This window comes from Scleropages formosus, chromosome 4, assembly GCF_900964775.1.
Source record: "Scleropages formosus chromosome 4, fSclFor1.1, whole genome shotgun sequence".
Lineage (NCBI taxonomy): Eukaryota > Metazoa > Chordata > Actinopteri > Osteoglossiformes > Osteoglossidae > Scleropages > Scleropages formosus.
Window position 1 is genome coordinate 12,898,155 of NC_041809.1, and position 15,996 is coordinate 12,914,150.

Consider the following 15,996-nt stretch of genomic DNA (forward strand, 5'->3'; position numbering starts at 1 on the left):
CTGATGTATTAAATTGCCAAACTGTCCAACGAATACTGAATTCATACTCAAGGATGCAGCTTTCTCTTGTTTGTGCTGTCTGTGCCTTCAGAAATTTTTTTTTTTTTTTTTGTGTATGTTTTAAAACACCTCAGGTTTACATTTGAAATAATTAATTATATCTTGCAATTTTATAAGCATGCTCTTAATAAACCTTGTGAATTTGAAAAATGGCAAAAAGTAAATTTTTGTGTTACTATACTGACATTCATGAGATGCAGTATAACGGTGACCAGGCTCATATTATATTGTTGAGTTGTGATCCAGTTATTTGGAATAATAGGAAATATTAGACTGAAATCCTTGTAGAGGAGTGATGCACTGCATTGGCTATAAAAGTCAGTTAATAAATGATAGGGGGAGTTGGCAGCTATGGCACTTGTGATCATTTCTCAGACTGAGAGACAGGGGGTGTGGTTAGGAGGGTGTGTGATGGGTATACAAAATAGATTAATTTATTCTTTTATTCATGAACAAAAGAAGGAAATCAAAGCCAGCTTCTTGTGCCACGTGGAACCCGATTGCTTTCCCCTTCAGCGACCCATCTCAGCCCTCTGGCTTCCCTGAAAACAATAGAAATAGAGCTGGGCTTGTCTCCACATTTCAGGCACCAGGCACGGGGGCGGTGCTCAGGGACGGCTGCTCTGTTCTGGCACCCTAGTGCTGCTATTGTGTTTACAGTGAGTAGTCGTATGCCGTTTAATGCAGAACAGAACACCCTGCTTATTGTGTGCTGAGTGTGTGCGCTTGTGTGCTTACATGTATGTAGCTATGTGGAGCAGAGTGTTAAAGCAGACAAAGAAATAGGCACAGCAATCTGTCTTTTCCTATGATTATTCATCAGACTGTAATCTCTGATATGATTCTGCTTTATATTGCCTCTCCCGAGGTGAGGGGAGGGGTTTCCTTCAACATCCAGTAACCTGATATTACTGGCATGAGATTATGAGGCTTCCTTTTCTGAAAGGACATGATGCATCATGTGAATGGATGAATGAGCCTATTTCAGCCAAGGACATGGACAACCACATATAATTTTGTGCTCTGATTTTGAATAAAAGCTGTTTACTGGGGAATCCTGCTGAAATAGTGACCAACCACTAATTTCAGTCAGTGGGTTTCAGCATCTCAACCATTTTCTTTCTCTCTCTCTCTTGCTCTCTCTCTCTCTTGCTCTCTCCCATGCTTGCTCTTTCTCTCTGTCTCTCTCTCTCTTTCTCTCTGTATCACACTCTGCCTCTCCCTTTCAGTGTCTGAAGCAGTGAGACTCTACATCAGCACCAGAAAGGCAGAGAGAAGCACAGAAGGACCAAGTTGTGTTCAGGTCCGCAGGACCTAGCAGGGTGGGCTACAGGAACCCTCCTGTGGGATTTTGGACTGAGGGAATATTAGTTTCCTCTACTTCCACCTGTTTTCTTGCTCCTGGTGCCAGTCTTGTCCCTGGTTTTGTAGGAGCTGGGGAAAGCAACGTGGAGTTCGTGCAAGCAAGCATCCACCTCCCAGACTTTCTCACTTTATATGCCTTCCTCATGGACTCCTTGTCCTTCTCCTGACCACATGCCACTGCTCTTTATGCTGGAATAAAATTCTTGGAAGAGATCTGCTATCAGAATGAGTGAGGAAGCCAAGGAGAAGGGAACCAGCAAACCAACTCACCGCAAAAAGAAAGGAAAGAAGGTAGGGAGACTCCCCATCTCTGCGTGCTGGCTGGTCTACATTGTTATTGTTGGGATTTTCATTTAAATGACATCTTCAGTGTAAACTGATGGTTTGTATAGCAGAGATGAGACTTATACCCCAGCTATAGGATGAAGCAAATTCTCCATTGTTGCGAGCCTGAGTATGAAGGGTGTGTTGTTTTTTCAGTGGTTTCGCGTTTTTTTTTGGTTGGGGGAGGGAGGGTGATGAAAAAGGGAACTGAAAGCAGCTTCTGGAAGAACATCTTTCTTTGTTTCTCCAGCTCAGACAAAGAAGTTTGGTCGAAAACAATGTAAATTGAAATCTGCCATCAATGGCTTTGGAAGCTTTGCTTGATGCTCTTTTACCTCGCTGTCTTGTTCAAGTATTTCAGATTGATATGGAAGCAGGTGTGCTTTGGCGGTTGAGCCTTTGCAAGGGATATGATGAAACAAGTGAGCATGGATAATCAGATGAGCCAGCAAGTGTTCATGGCTGCCACACTGCTCATTAAAAGCAACACTGGATCCCTTCACTAGTAGGAGTCTGCTTCAGCAGAAGCTGCTTAATTAGATATAATCAAAACCTGCTGCAACTTAAGATCTCATAGGCTCTTGGTGTGCCACTGTGTTACTGATGGCTGAAGCCCAGCTGTGGAGAGCAGGAGACATTGCTGCCCCTTAGGTTAGGAGCGCCCCACCCTCTTCAACATGACCCGGATCGTTGGTTAAAGTGTGTTCCCTTTTACAAGGAGCTGGCTGTCAATGAGGAGGGGTGCCTTGTGTTGCTCCAACCTGTTGCTAGGCAGTGCCTGACTGTGTCCTACCTGCTCAGGTGAACTGGCTGGTCACAGTCTGGTCATGGCCATGGAAAAAGGACCAGTGCAGGTCAATGTATGGCTGCATGTTGTTTTTTTTATTGTGGGTGTGGTCTGTTTGTTGAAATTATCATCACAATATTAATAGGATTGACAAAAAATCTTGCCATAGGGAAAGAATCTATGAAGCAAAAAAAAAAAACTATATAGGCAATATGTCTTTTACAAATAGCTTTGGATTTTTTGTTATTTAACTCACCATCAGAGGTTTCTTTGAATAGTCAGAAGATGACGACAACCTCAATTAAAAGAGCGCCATTTTTGCAGCTGTGTTCTCAGCAGTGGCTTCTCAGCAGAGCATAAATCAATGAATGATCCATTTGGGTTTAAAGCACAGATACTAAACAACTTATTGTTTTTCTGGTGGGCAAAGAGAGATGGGGCTGGTGGAAGATTAAGAACAATTCAGCACACTCATAAAATCTCCAGTATTTCGGGACAAAGTAAAATCATTACACTGTTAATAGGGTTCTCTGATGGCTGCACATCTTAAAATTACACACGAGGCACGCAATAGTTTTTTAAGTTCATTATTTAAAGAAATATTTCTCTTTTTTAGAGGCTTTGTTATATATATAAACAAATTAAGAAATTATAATTTCCTTAAGAAAGATTCCTGAAGCTTCTATCTGTATTTTTTTATCATATTTTTTTCAGAATTGTCAGAACTGATATTATATGTTAAATAACAAATTGATAAATGAACATTATTGAAATACACAACACCGAAATTGCTCAATGAACAGAATGAACAATGAACCAACACCTTTATGCTGGTATAAACATGATTCATTGTGCCTTGTACAGAAGATTTATTTTTCTTGGATAATACCTAAACTTCACCTGCATTTCCTATGAAAATTGTTCCATTGCATAAAATACATATGCAATAACGCTATAAAATAAGACACAATGCTGGAATAATGCCTAAAACATTCTGACACCTGAGGAAAGAAACACATTGCAACCATGGTGTATACCATGGTGTATATTCCAGACACTGAAGATTATTGTCACTGTCAACACCCCGACCATGTCCTGACTGTCACCTGTCACTCCCCAACCACGTCCCAACAGCGTGCCTGACGACCACGTGCCTGACGACCATGGAGTATAAAAGGAACTGGACAGACACATTTGACAGTAGAACCTCAACCTGAAAAGACGCACGCCTCGTTCACTCTCTGAGACCCCTACTTTCTGAGATCGTGAACATGACTTCTGTGTTCTAGAGAAGACGCACTTCTCGTCCGCCCTCCGAGACCTCTACATTCTGAGACTGTGATATGACTCCTGTGTTCTAGAAATAAAGCACCTGCGTTTGAATCCATCTGCCATGCGTTCACCATGACAATTGCATTAATTTTACTGTAAGAATGACATCTGAGACTCAGTGAAACACAACATATATCTATTTTGGCACTGGGTTCGTTGGTGTTGCATTGACCTTGTTTTGACCTTGGCTGTAAAGCTAACAAAAGTTGCTACCAGACAGCTTGATTGAACAATGGCTTTTTTCAGGCAATGCACCGTTTTGATGTGGCATCATATGTTTGTGAAATGTGAAAATGACAAAATTTTACTTTTTGAAATTACATTACAATTGAATTATCATGACATCCTTACATGAAATGAGATGGAGGTTCCTTTGTCTTACAAAGTTACTGATTCAAAGCAAAATTCCAGTGCCCAGAGTTATACATTAAATAATGAAGACACAATTGAGTGTGACATATCTGGAGAAATACAAAAATCCTGAGAAATGAAATTTCAAGGTTTCAAGCACCAGTCCATCATCGTAATAAGTGTTTTGTCCACATGTGTGAAAAGAGAACATTACAGCGGTCTGGGGGGGCAGGAAGGGGTAAAACAGACAAATTCTACTGTATCTCTTATTATCTCTTATTTGCCTCTCTGGGTAAATTGGTATACACACACACACATTTTCAGAACCGCTTGTCCCATACGGGGTCACGGGGAACCGGAGCCTAACCCGGCAACACAGGGCGTAAGGCCGGAGGGGGAGGGGACACACCCAGGACGGGACGCCAGTCCGCCGCAAGGCACCCCAAGCGGGACTCGAACCCCAGACCCACTGGAGAGTAGGACTGTGGTCCAACCCACTGCACCACCGCACCCCCCCTACTAAATTGGTATAGTATCTGCAAAAATCATACACAGTTCGTCACAGGATATTTCAGTTTTCAGTTCAAGATTTAGTGGGAATTCAACTGAAATGAAAAGAAAATTAAAAGAAATTAAAAGTATTTTTGGAGGGCTTTTACATGCTGATGTTAGCTTCATGCTAGCTTGTTTGTCACTACTGGAAAAGCAATATTTGTGGAATGTGGAAAACCAGCAAAAACAAGTAATTATAACCATGATTAAGATGTTTAATTTATTGTTAATGTTACAATTAAATTTCCATACACAGTATCTAGGTGCAGATAGAGTAAGTTGGTCCTTGACAATGTGCTCTCCAAAGAAGCTAAATGTACCAAATTCATCATAATGACCAAAAGTTTAACAACATAGCATAAACATTGTTCAATATGTGGATTGTGTCTGTATGTTTCACTTGAAAGATACACAGAGATCTAAAAATATGTGCTGGCTGAGAGAGGTGGAATATAATTTCAGTTCTTCACATAATTGTGATGTACTTCTCACTTTCACCCAGCCAACTTAACTTGGCTACTTGTAGCGGTGGAAGTAGAGGAAGGATTTCATGGGACTGTGTTTTTTTTTTTAACAGCCTGTAACTCTGTGAGGAGTATAAGCACAGGTCTGTCAGGACCTATACTTAGGGGCTCAGTAACTACAGGTTTGGCCAGATATTGGTATTTATACAGAGGAATTTTCTTGTTGACTTTGGTGGACATCATTAACCAGAGGGAGAGACAGAGAACTAAAAAATTATAAACCAGTTAGTTGTTCCAGTGTATTATTAAAGGATATTGACTTTTTATAATTTGTATCTTCCTATTCTTTGTGTAAAAAAACTACAGAGAATAATAATTTTTGTTTACTAAAAAAACAAGTTTGCAGCCCAAACAACTGTCAATGTATAATGATTATCACAGCTAGTGGTTTTTAATTGTTTTTTATTTCCCCAGTCATCAAAGGGGAGCTACTTTAACTCTGGATATCTATAAACATGCCAGTAAAGTGATATAATTCAGCAGGCTCTCTTTTCTAGTGGGATTCATTGTTTTTGTTATTATAAAGGGAAAAGTTATTTGATTTTAATTTTTCCCTAAGAGACAAAAAATAGACATCTTTTAAGTATTGACAATAGTCCACCTCACAGACATTGCTTAACACTCTTTTCCAGAGTGTTTGCCTTCATTTCGTACAATTGACCAGTCAGTGCTTTGTGAGAATTCATGATAAGTAGAAGAGCTTTTTTAATATTTGGTGTCCAGTAATGTGTTGGAGAGCTGAACCTACTAACTGGGTGATATGCTCACGAATCACTGATGAGCTGCATTACTGTTATGCCTAAGCTCATGACTTATGAACTGCACTTCATGTGGTCCTTAATTTTTATTTCTTCACACAGTAGAGATATATGATAGATAGCATTCAGTTCATGTGGGCATCAGCATTAAAACCAAAATGGCATCACACCCTGTGATATTGTATTGCATGTCTTAATTCAACATTATAATTTTGGGTCAGATATTAGGGATGTGCTGTGGTGTTAATATGAGTCCAAGAATTCGGACACAGTGCTATGAATTTATTTTCAAACCATTTTTTGATTGAATGTTTTATAGAACCATAAGTCAGTGACGACACTGCAGGTAATGCGTTGCTCAGAGCTGCTGCCTTCCACTCAAGGGACCTGGGTTTATATCCCACCCTGCTTTAGTACTCGACCATGGTACTTACCATGAATTATAACCCTGGTGCGTAAATGGGCAAATAATTGTAAGTAGCTGTTAACATTATATGTTGCTTTGGAGAAACACTTCAGGTAAAACGTATAAATAACTTAGTAAAAAGAATAAATTATGGCAATGATGGGCCTGTGTTTCTGGAAGTGGAGATAGAAGTGTCACAATTGTTTTGTTGATTATCGTGAAAAGTGGTATGTAGGAATTTGAGCCCTAGTGCCACACAATAAAATTTTTAATACATGCAATTTGTGTTATACCATATGCAAAGTGTTTTTTTTGGGTGGGTGGTGGAGTTTGTTGTACGCTTTAGGCCTTGATGGGATATTCACCAAAGTTTTGTACAGCAACTGAAACATCAAATATAATGGAAAACATTTTTCTTTCAGGTCACTACAAGCAGAGGGAAATACACACACACACACACTGTCTGAACCGCTTGTCCCATACGGGGTCGCGGGGAACCGGAGCCAACCCGACAACACAGGGCATAAGGCCGGAGGGGGAGGGGACACACCCAGGACGGGACGCCAGTCCATCGCAAGGCATGCCAAGCGGGACTCGAACCCCAGACCCACTGGAGAGCAGGACCCGGTCCAACACACTGCACCACCGCGCCCCCCTAGTGAAATACATTAGTTGCATATTGATTATTAAACAATTAGCAATTTGGAAAGTGATTTGTGTCTGTGTCTGTTTGTGAATTAAACTTTTGTATTTAGAAATTATTCTAAATATATCCCACTGACATCCCGTCCAAGGTGGACCCCCACCTGCCTTACGCCCATGCTTCTGGGATAGGCTTTGGTTCATTGTGACCCTGCTCAGGACAAGCCATTATTGAAATTAGAAGTATGGATATCCCACTGACAGAAAACACATTGTTGTAAATAAAGGAATTAATCACACATCTTTCTGGTCTATATTCAATGGGTTTATATCTCTCATGTACACTTACAACTACATTCCTATGAGTTCTTGCAACATCCACTTATAGTGGTGCTAGAGAAAGGTGAAACATTTACTGAGTTAAATGTTATATATCACAGGGTCATAAATGGGGAGATACCTAATATCATGGCAAACAAAAAGATCAGTTACCATGGTAGAAAGAAACAACCTAAGTGAACTGAATATCTGGTGAACTTTAATATGACCCCATCCTTACCCTGATGACATTTACAATGGAAATTTAATCTAATCCAGTTGACTGGATTTCTGGCAGGGGTGTGTGAAAGAAGGACGTGTGCTTGGGGATCTCAGGGGCAAACCCAGTGAAAGGGAATGTAGAAGTATTTGATTCAGTGAGGTACATGCCACTTATTTTCAGCATAGAGAGTGGTAAGTAAGCAAGACTCCACATAAGCCCAGTCTTATGTCTGTGAAAGCCCTGTCTTGAACAAGAGAACATGAAGGTCTGGTATAGGCCTTACCCTTTTGTTTCATTAAATGGTCTCTAATAAAAGACTAATGGACTCTCACTGATATTTAAGAACATTTCAGAAGAACTGTATTCTGTGTTGCTAGACGGTGTGTTTCCAACATGGAAAACATTGATTTATTTTCTTGACTTGGCTTGTCTTTCAGACACACACCTGTGGGCCTAACCCCATACATCCACTTCAGTCAACCAGGTGAATCGTGCAGGGAGGGTGACTCCCTGTGATTTCTGGGGTGAAAACAATGCATTACAGCTCAGTACAAGAAGAAGGCAAACAATATTGAGTTTCTCCAATGACCTCAGCACACTTAGTCGCATGCTTCTTAATTACAATCCTCAACAAGACAAATTATTTTCATTCTATATGTAATTTCTGTTTCGTTGAAAAGTTCAGGATGAAATAATGTGGACCGTTATGTGTCACCCTCAAGCCACTGATTATGTATCACCCAAAGTGAACAAAACTGCAGAGAGATCTCACAAACTCCCACACCGGTACATTCTAAGCTCTACACTCTGCGCTTTGGAGATATCATTAAGATGAGTCAGCCCAGGAGGAAATTAATATGTGATAGTAGAAAGCCTCTGTGAAATGATATCCATCTAAAAAGTCTTGTTTTTCTTAAAATTACTTATTTTAATTCCCATAGACCAAATTGCATGCCATTTTAAAAATTGACTTTTTTGTTGATTTTTTGAGTATATATAATTACTACATTAGTAATATGTGAGGACATGAAGAATGGATGGAAGCAGCAGTGAAGAACTGAAGTAGCTGGACCAAAAAGGTTTATTTTTCTTTACATAAAAGATGTTCTTCAAAACACATTAACCCCAACCTAATACATAAAACAAACATTAAATTACAAAAGAACATAAGGCCTATGAGCCTTGGGCCCCTTGCACCAACAGCAATACACAACTCTCCTATTTGCTGTGTGAGTGCCTGTCTGCCTGAGTCTGCATAAGTTTGCATCAATTGGCCATACCCCACTAGTGACCTAATACAAACTTATATAGCAGTAACTCTGCCATTCTGGCTACACCATACAGCCTTAACTATTCCAAAATGCATTTCCCCCAAATACAACATCCAACATAAAAACATACACACACACACACATTTTCAGAACCACTTGTCCCATACAGGGTCACAGGGAACCAGAGCCTACCCAGCAACACAGGGCGTAAGGGGAGGGGACACACCCAGGACGGGACACCAGTCCGCCGCAAGGCACCCCAAGCGGGACTCGAACCCCAGACCCACTGGAGAGTAGGCCCTGGTCCAACCCACTGTGCCACCACGCCCCCACAAAAACATACACGCCATACAAAACATTTTTCTACTATAAATATCCCTATTTTACAACTTATAAAACCATTTATCCCGTTGCACATTAAAACACCCCTGTCAAGTTGGTTGTGCCCAAGGACTCACACCTAGAAATACCCCAAATGGTTCATACCATCCAGTTTACAGTACAAGGTACCAAATGCGCAAGCATCGGTGGTTCAGTGGTAGAATTCTCGCCTTCCAAGCGGGAGATCTGGGTTCGATTCCCGGCCGACGCACGCCGGGCGCAGCTCGTCCCGTAAGTCGAGCTGGCCCTGCGTGGCAATCGCCCCGCGTTGTCGTTGTCATTGTAGGGGGTGCGGTGGCGCAGTGGGTTGGACCGCAGTCCTGCTCTCCGGTGGGTCTGGGGTTCAAGTCCCGCTTGGGGTGCCTTGCGGCGGACTGGCGTCCCGTCCTGGGTGTGTCCCCTCCCCCTCCGGCCTTACGCCCTGTGTTACCGGGTAGGCTCCGGTTCCCCGTGACCCCGTGTCGTTGTCATTGTAGGGGGTGCGGTGGCGCAGTGGGTTGGACCGCAGTCCTGCTCTCCGGTGGTCTGGGGTTCAAGTCCCGCTTGGGGTGCCTTGCGGCGGACTGGCGTCCCGTCCTGGGTGTGTCCCCTCCCCCTCCGGCCTTACGCCCTGTGTTACCGGGTAGGCTCCGGTTCCCCGTGACCCCGTAAGGGACAAGCGGTTCTGAAAAATGTGTACCAAATGCCACAGAATGCCCAACAGCTGCATGCTAAGCAAAAGGATTACAGAAATGATTTTTGAAAATAAATGTATTTACTTTTAACAACCAAATGCATATACTTGTCATACTTTTCTAAAAAAAAATGTTCATGTTAATGACAAACAAACAGATATGGGTAGGCCTCTTGGCACCCAATCAAGTTCAAACAAAAAAATGTTAAGTGGAATACTGAACCAAAACAAGCAGTGTAGCAGCACAAAGTGAAATGCATGTGAACAGGCAACAAGAGCAACAAATTTCAACATCTTACTGATTCCTTGCTACCAACATGCCTGTCACAGCTCAGTATGTGACATAATACATAGCAAAAATATGAATAAAATGAACAATTTACATAAGACCTGGAACATCCATTCCATGCAATGCTGTAACACAAACCCCTGATAGTGCATGTTATTAGAGACAAGCAATCTCTCAAGCACTAGCGCTTCACAAATGATCTTGAACTGATTATAATTTCAATCTGTCTATTAGTGTGTTTAATTGTTTGAAAAAATCTGAGTTTGTGGGTTATTTCATTTTGCTGATTGAAAGACAGTTGATTGACATTGATAAAGGTGAAATAATCAAGATTTCTTTTAAAGCCACTGTTCCTGCCTAGGGACATTTACATTTCCACAGCAGCATAAAAATGCACAGAAGGCATGCTCACACTAACAGTGGAATGGTAGTTCTTTCAAGATACCAGTGCGTAAGTCTATTCCTCGTGGGTTTTCTTGAAACCTGAATCTGCTTCATGAAAAAGAACTCAGATGTTTGAATAGCATCCAGGCACCACGGACTCTGTCCTGGTGTCACAGGAAGTGTAATGTTGATGCCATGGGAGCATTGCTGAGAAACCTGGCACTGAGAAAGTATGGGAGAGGGATCGCAAACAAAACAACACATTATGTCAAATACAGTCATAGGCCAAACCACATCTCTACATTACTTTATTAAATTCTTTTAAATAATGGAGTCTTGGCATGCTCAATCAGATACCATGTATTAATGTAGATGTGAAATTAAAAATATATATATGTATATATGGGGGTGTGGTGGCGCAGTGGGTTGGACCACAGTCCTGCTCTCCAGTGGGTCTGGGGTTCAAATCCCGCTTGGGGTGCCTTGTGGCGGACTGGTGTCCCGTCCTGGGTGTGTCCCCTTCCCCCTCCGGCCTTACGCCCTGTGTTGCCGGGTAGGCTCCGGTTCCCCACGACCCCGTATGGGACAAGTGGTTCTGAAAATGTGTGTGTGTGTATATGTATATATAACTATAAATGTGTGCATTTATTTATATAGATGCTTTACATACTCAGTATGAAAACTGAAGATAGTGTCAATGCTTGTCCAAATAAATAAGGTGTGAAAACAAAGGAACAAATGAGAACTGTTACGAAAACAACATTGTGTCATTAGTCAAGGAGGTGATTTGAGACAAATTAAATGATTGAAACTATTAGATGTGAAGTGCAGAACAACTGAGAGTGAAAAATACTGACTAATCTGAAGAACAATGGTTTTGTGCCATGTCTGTGTCTTGGTCTGTGGGCTGGACTAAGTTAGCACTTTGTCACTCTCCTTCTGAAGCTTTCACAGCTACTAATGTCTAAGCAGGCAAGATGTCAGAACCAAACGCAGTCCGCCAGTGTATCTCACCATCTGGCTTACTGAGTCATAACACTTCTTTAAGGCAAAGACATCGTTGTACTCCATTCTGGTAATACTTTTCACACTGTCTGATGCACAGCTTCACAGTCGCCAGGTTGAAACAACCCATGCATCAGAAATTCACGTATGCAAAAGCAGCAATACAGTAAGAACCCAGAGGGAATACCAATTCCATCAATTTGAAATTATATGTATATGTATAATTTATTATATATATGATCAATATATATAAATTGATTTCTGTGCTGTATGTAAGTCAGTTTTGTTGCTGAGAAAATGCATTTGTCCAAAGCAACTTACAAATTTTCCTCTTACTTACCCAAGTATATATTTTGCTAGATAAATTCAGGACATGTAGATCTCAGGGGTACTACAGCAGGGCTTCTTGCTTAGACTTAAACCATAAGTCTTGAAGTTGCAAGGGTGATCACAACAATGCTCTTCATCTGTACATCTATGTCATAGAATTTTTCAGCATTATTCAAATGACTATTACACTAGTCCATGTCTTTAAAATCAATCAAAAAACAATGGTTGAATAAATTTTTTTATGTGTATGGTCAGTTGGCACACCTGAAAAAAAATTGCCAGAAAGCTGGAACAGAATTTTTAACATAAAGGTATGTTAATGCTAAGGTAACTGTTTTATTCTGTCTCTTCTTGTCAATAAAGACAGACAATCCCAGCTCCAAAAAGGACTGTTTAATAAACTCAGAGCACTGCACTTTTACACTCTCATTGTCTGGGCTAGCTTTCTTCCAGTGCACTCTCTAAAACTGGCACCTGCTGCAACAGCATATATAACAATAGTTCCTATTGTTAGAGTAATGGAGGATACCTTAAAACAGGTAACCTGCAGAAGCAATAGACAAAAGAAAAGAAACTGACACTCTGCTTTCTTTTGTCCTCTTCTAGGGTATATAAGAGTATAAAAAGCTCCTGGTCATACAATTTACTGCATTACGGGGTGCCAGCAGGTCTCTTCTGTGAAACCACATTGAGTTTTGCTGAAGCAGAACTGTGCTTAATGACTTATTTGGCTGGGGTTCACAGTAACAGAACAAGTCGGTATAATTCTTTGGCCTGGGTCATGCAACGTGCTGGTCCATAATTTCAAACAACCCCTTTGATTTTATGTCTCCCTCAGTAAACAGGAAAATTTAATTGCAGTTACTCTACTAAAGTAATTTATTTAATACACACCTTATGTAAGAAAATAATTTCACTGTATCTTTAAAGTGTGTATTTATTCATTCCAGATTTGATGTATGGGGCTAACTGTTTTAGGCTAGTATTTTCTGTAACAGAGACAAGCAGACCTGCATGATTTCTGACATTCTTCAGTTTTGTGTTTATTTACTTATCTTTTATTGAGTATGAAAAAATAAATTTGAAGACCATGCAGAACTACAGTGGGCAATATGAGACTGAACACTGAACAATAGCATGGCCTGTCTAACTGGAGCATTTGCTAGCAATGGTGACATGACAACACTGACTGCTTAACACCCAAATTGCTCTGCCTTCAGGAGCCTTCCTTCACTCAACACTGTCAAATATAGGGTTAGCTGCAGGATTAACTGCTCACTTTAGCAAGAATAGCAGAGTGTCTTAGTGCCAGTAGACCATGATGCATTGGCTAAACCTTGATTAGCTTCTTGAGCCAGCAGTCAGAATATTATGCTTAGCAAGTTAATTGCGCCTGTTTCTGAGTAGTGCTGTGTGCAGCTACCTTGATTTTGATGGTCTGGCACTAATTGTACAACCCTAGTTCCAGCAAAGCCGGGGCAGTATGGAAAATGCTAATAAGAAAAATAATTTGTAAATTTACATTGACTTGAATTCAAATAAAAAACAGTACAAAGACAAGGTTGTTCATGTTTTATCTAATTAACTGTATTGTTTTTTGACGATATACAGTTATTCTGAAATTGATGCCTGAAACATGTTCCAAAAAAGTTGGGAAAGGGGTAGTTTAGGACTACTAACAATGTGACAAGTGTAAATACCAAGGTGATGTGAAACAGGTGATGTTAAAAAGATGAGGCAATCGTGTTACAGTATATAAGGAACCTCTAAAAAAAGGCCTAGTCCTTTAAGAGCAAGGATGGGTTGAAACTTGCCAATTTGCAGACAGATGTGTCAGTGAACAATCCAGCACTTTGAAAACAATGCTCCCCAAAGACAAATCGGTAGGATTTTACACATTTCACCTTCTGAAGTGCACAATATAATGGAAAAATTCAAGGAATTTGATCAAATCTCAGTGCACAAAGGGCAAGGGTTTGTATGTTCTCCCCGTGTCTGTGTGGGTTTCCACCCACAGTCCAAAGACATGCTATTCAGGTTCCCCCATATGGTGTGAATGACACACAGAGAGTGTGTTCCACTGATATCTGAATGAGTGACCCTTTGTAAGTAGTTTATCTAGCAGTGTAAGCCACCTTGATGAGTAAGGTGTTTGGGCTGATAACACTACACAGAGTTCATTGAAAGTCTCTTTGGAGAAAAGTGTCTGCGAAATGAATAAATGTAATCAGCGTCAGGTCCAAAAGTCAGTGTCTGTCATGGTATGGGTAATGTGCACTTCTGTGAAGGCACCATTAATGCAGAAAGACATGTATGCATTTTGGAGCAACATATTCTGCCACCCGGATGCCATCTTATCCAGGGACGTCCCTGCATTTTCCAGCAGGATGACGGCAAACCACATGCTGCCCAGATTTCAAGTGCATGGCTGTGTAAGCAAAAAGTACGGGTACCAGACGGATCTGGCTGCAGTCCTGACCTCTCTCCGATTGAGAATGAGTGTATTATGAAGCGCAAAATACAGCAATGAAGGCCCTGTACAATTGTACAGCTGAAGACCTATACAATGGATGAATGGAGGAAAATTCTGTTTGCTAACCTTAACCAACTGTTGTGTTCAGTGCCCAAATGCTTAAGTGTTATTAAAAAACATGGCGATGTTACACATTGGTAAACACTCGACTGTCCCAACTTTTTTGGAATGTGTTGCAGGTATCAATTTCAAAATAAATGTTTACCTTGAAAAAACAATGCAGTTGATGAGGTAAAACATGAAATAACTTGTCTTTATACTGTTTTTGTTTGAATACAAGTCAAAGTAAATTTACAATTTTATTAGCATTTTCCATACTGTCCCAACCTTTTTGGAATTGGGGTTGTAGGATTTTCAGGATGTCAGAAGGTGAATTAAAACGTGATGTAAAAATTGGATGGAGGTTCATCGCCTGTCCAAGATTGTGCTGTATGGCAAACTCACCACTGCCCACTGAGACAGAGGGGCACCAAAGAAGAGGTACAAGGACTCTCTGAAGAAATCCCTTGGTGCTTGTTACATTGACTACTGCCAGTGGTCTGCTCTAGCCTCTGACCGCGAGGCCTGGAGACACACCATTCACCAAGCAGGTCTTGAGGACAAAAGGAGATGGAGGAAGAAATGTGACACTGCAGCACCAAACCCAGAACAGACTTTCCCTTGCAGCCACTGTGGCCGGACCTACCAGTCCCACATTGACCTCGTCAGCCACCAGCGAGTTTGCAGCAGACGTGGGCAGCCCCCTTCCTAAATCTTCATTCGTGAAGTCAAGCCATGATGATGATGGTGATGATGAGGACGATGATGCAAAAATGTATAGAGAATATTTTAAAAAGGATAACAGGTAGCATAATAGTTAATGCTATGGTTTTACAGCCTCAAGATTGCAAGTCCCAGGAGGGGCTCTGCTCAGCTTATGCAAAGTACATAAACAGATATCATGATGAAGCAGTTTGATGCTAGATCCTGTGAGTGCTGACTATCGTTCTTTGCAAGCTCATTGCTGTGATAACATGGCCCCTGATTTTGCACACCCATTTGGTGTGATGGAGAACAGGTAATGCAAAAGGTCAGATCACAAATCTGAATACTGTTGGTTTAAGCATCAGGGGGAGTTCTTGTTGTGGCTTGTTCAGCAAAATATTTGTTTTTAAAATTAAGCAAATTGATAGTAAACAATATTTTTCTGTAAACAATCCTATGTTTAACAGCCTTATTATCTGTGCATATACCTTCATATTAGCAAACAACTGTCACAACATTTTAACCCTCTTGTGTTATTCACTGGATTACTTAATATATAAAAATGAGAGTCAAGAGTTTGCAAAAAGAGCAGAAAGCATTGATTTGTGTAGGTGGTAACTAAGCTGTGCAGAGCAGTGAACATTTTTACATCTTACAATAAGCAGGAAAGGCCACATATTGGTACGAGTGTTATGAAGGCTCACAAAACACCCTGGAGATTTTCTTTAGCACACACCCTAACAA

The 15,996-nt window shown here is 40.9% G+C and overlaps 1 protein-coding gene across 1 annotated transcript in view; it reads left to right on the forward strand.

Annotated features, from left to right (window-relative positions):
- Positions 1-1,307: 1,307 nt before the first annotated feature.
- LOC108932724 (ankyrin-3-like) overlaps positions 1,308-15,996 on the forward strand; it is a 152,602-nt gene continuing 137,913 nt past the window's right edge. Inside the window, exon 1 of the mRNA XM_029251020.1 lies at positions 1,308-1,716. Coding sequence (XP_029106853.1) covers positions 1,651-1,716 — 66 coding nt within the window. The 5' untranslated portion in view covers positions 1,308-1,650. The remainder of the gene's footprint in view (positions 1,717-15,996) is intronic.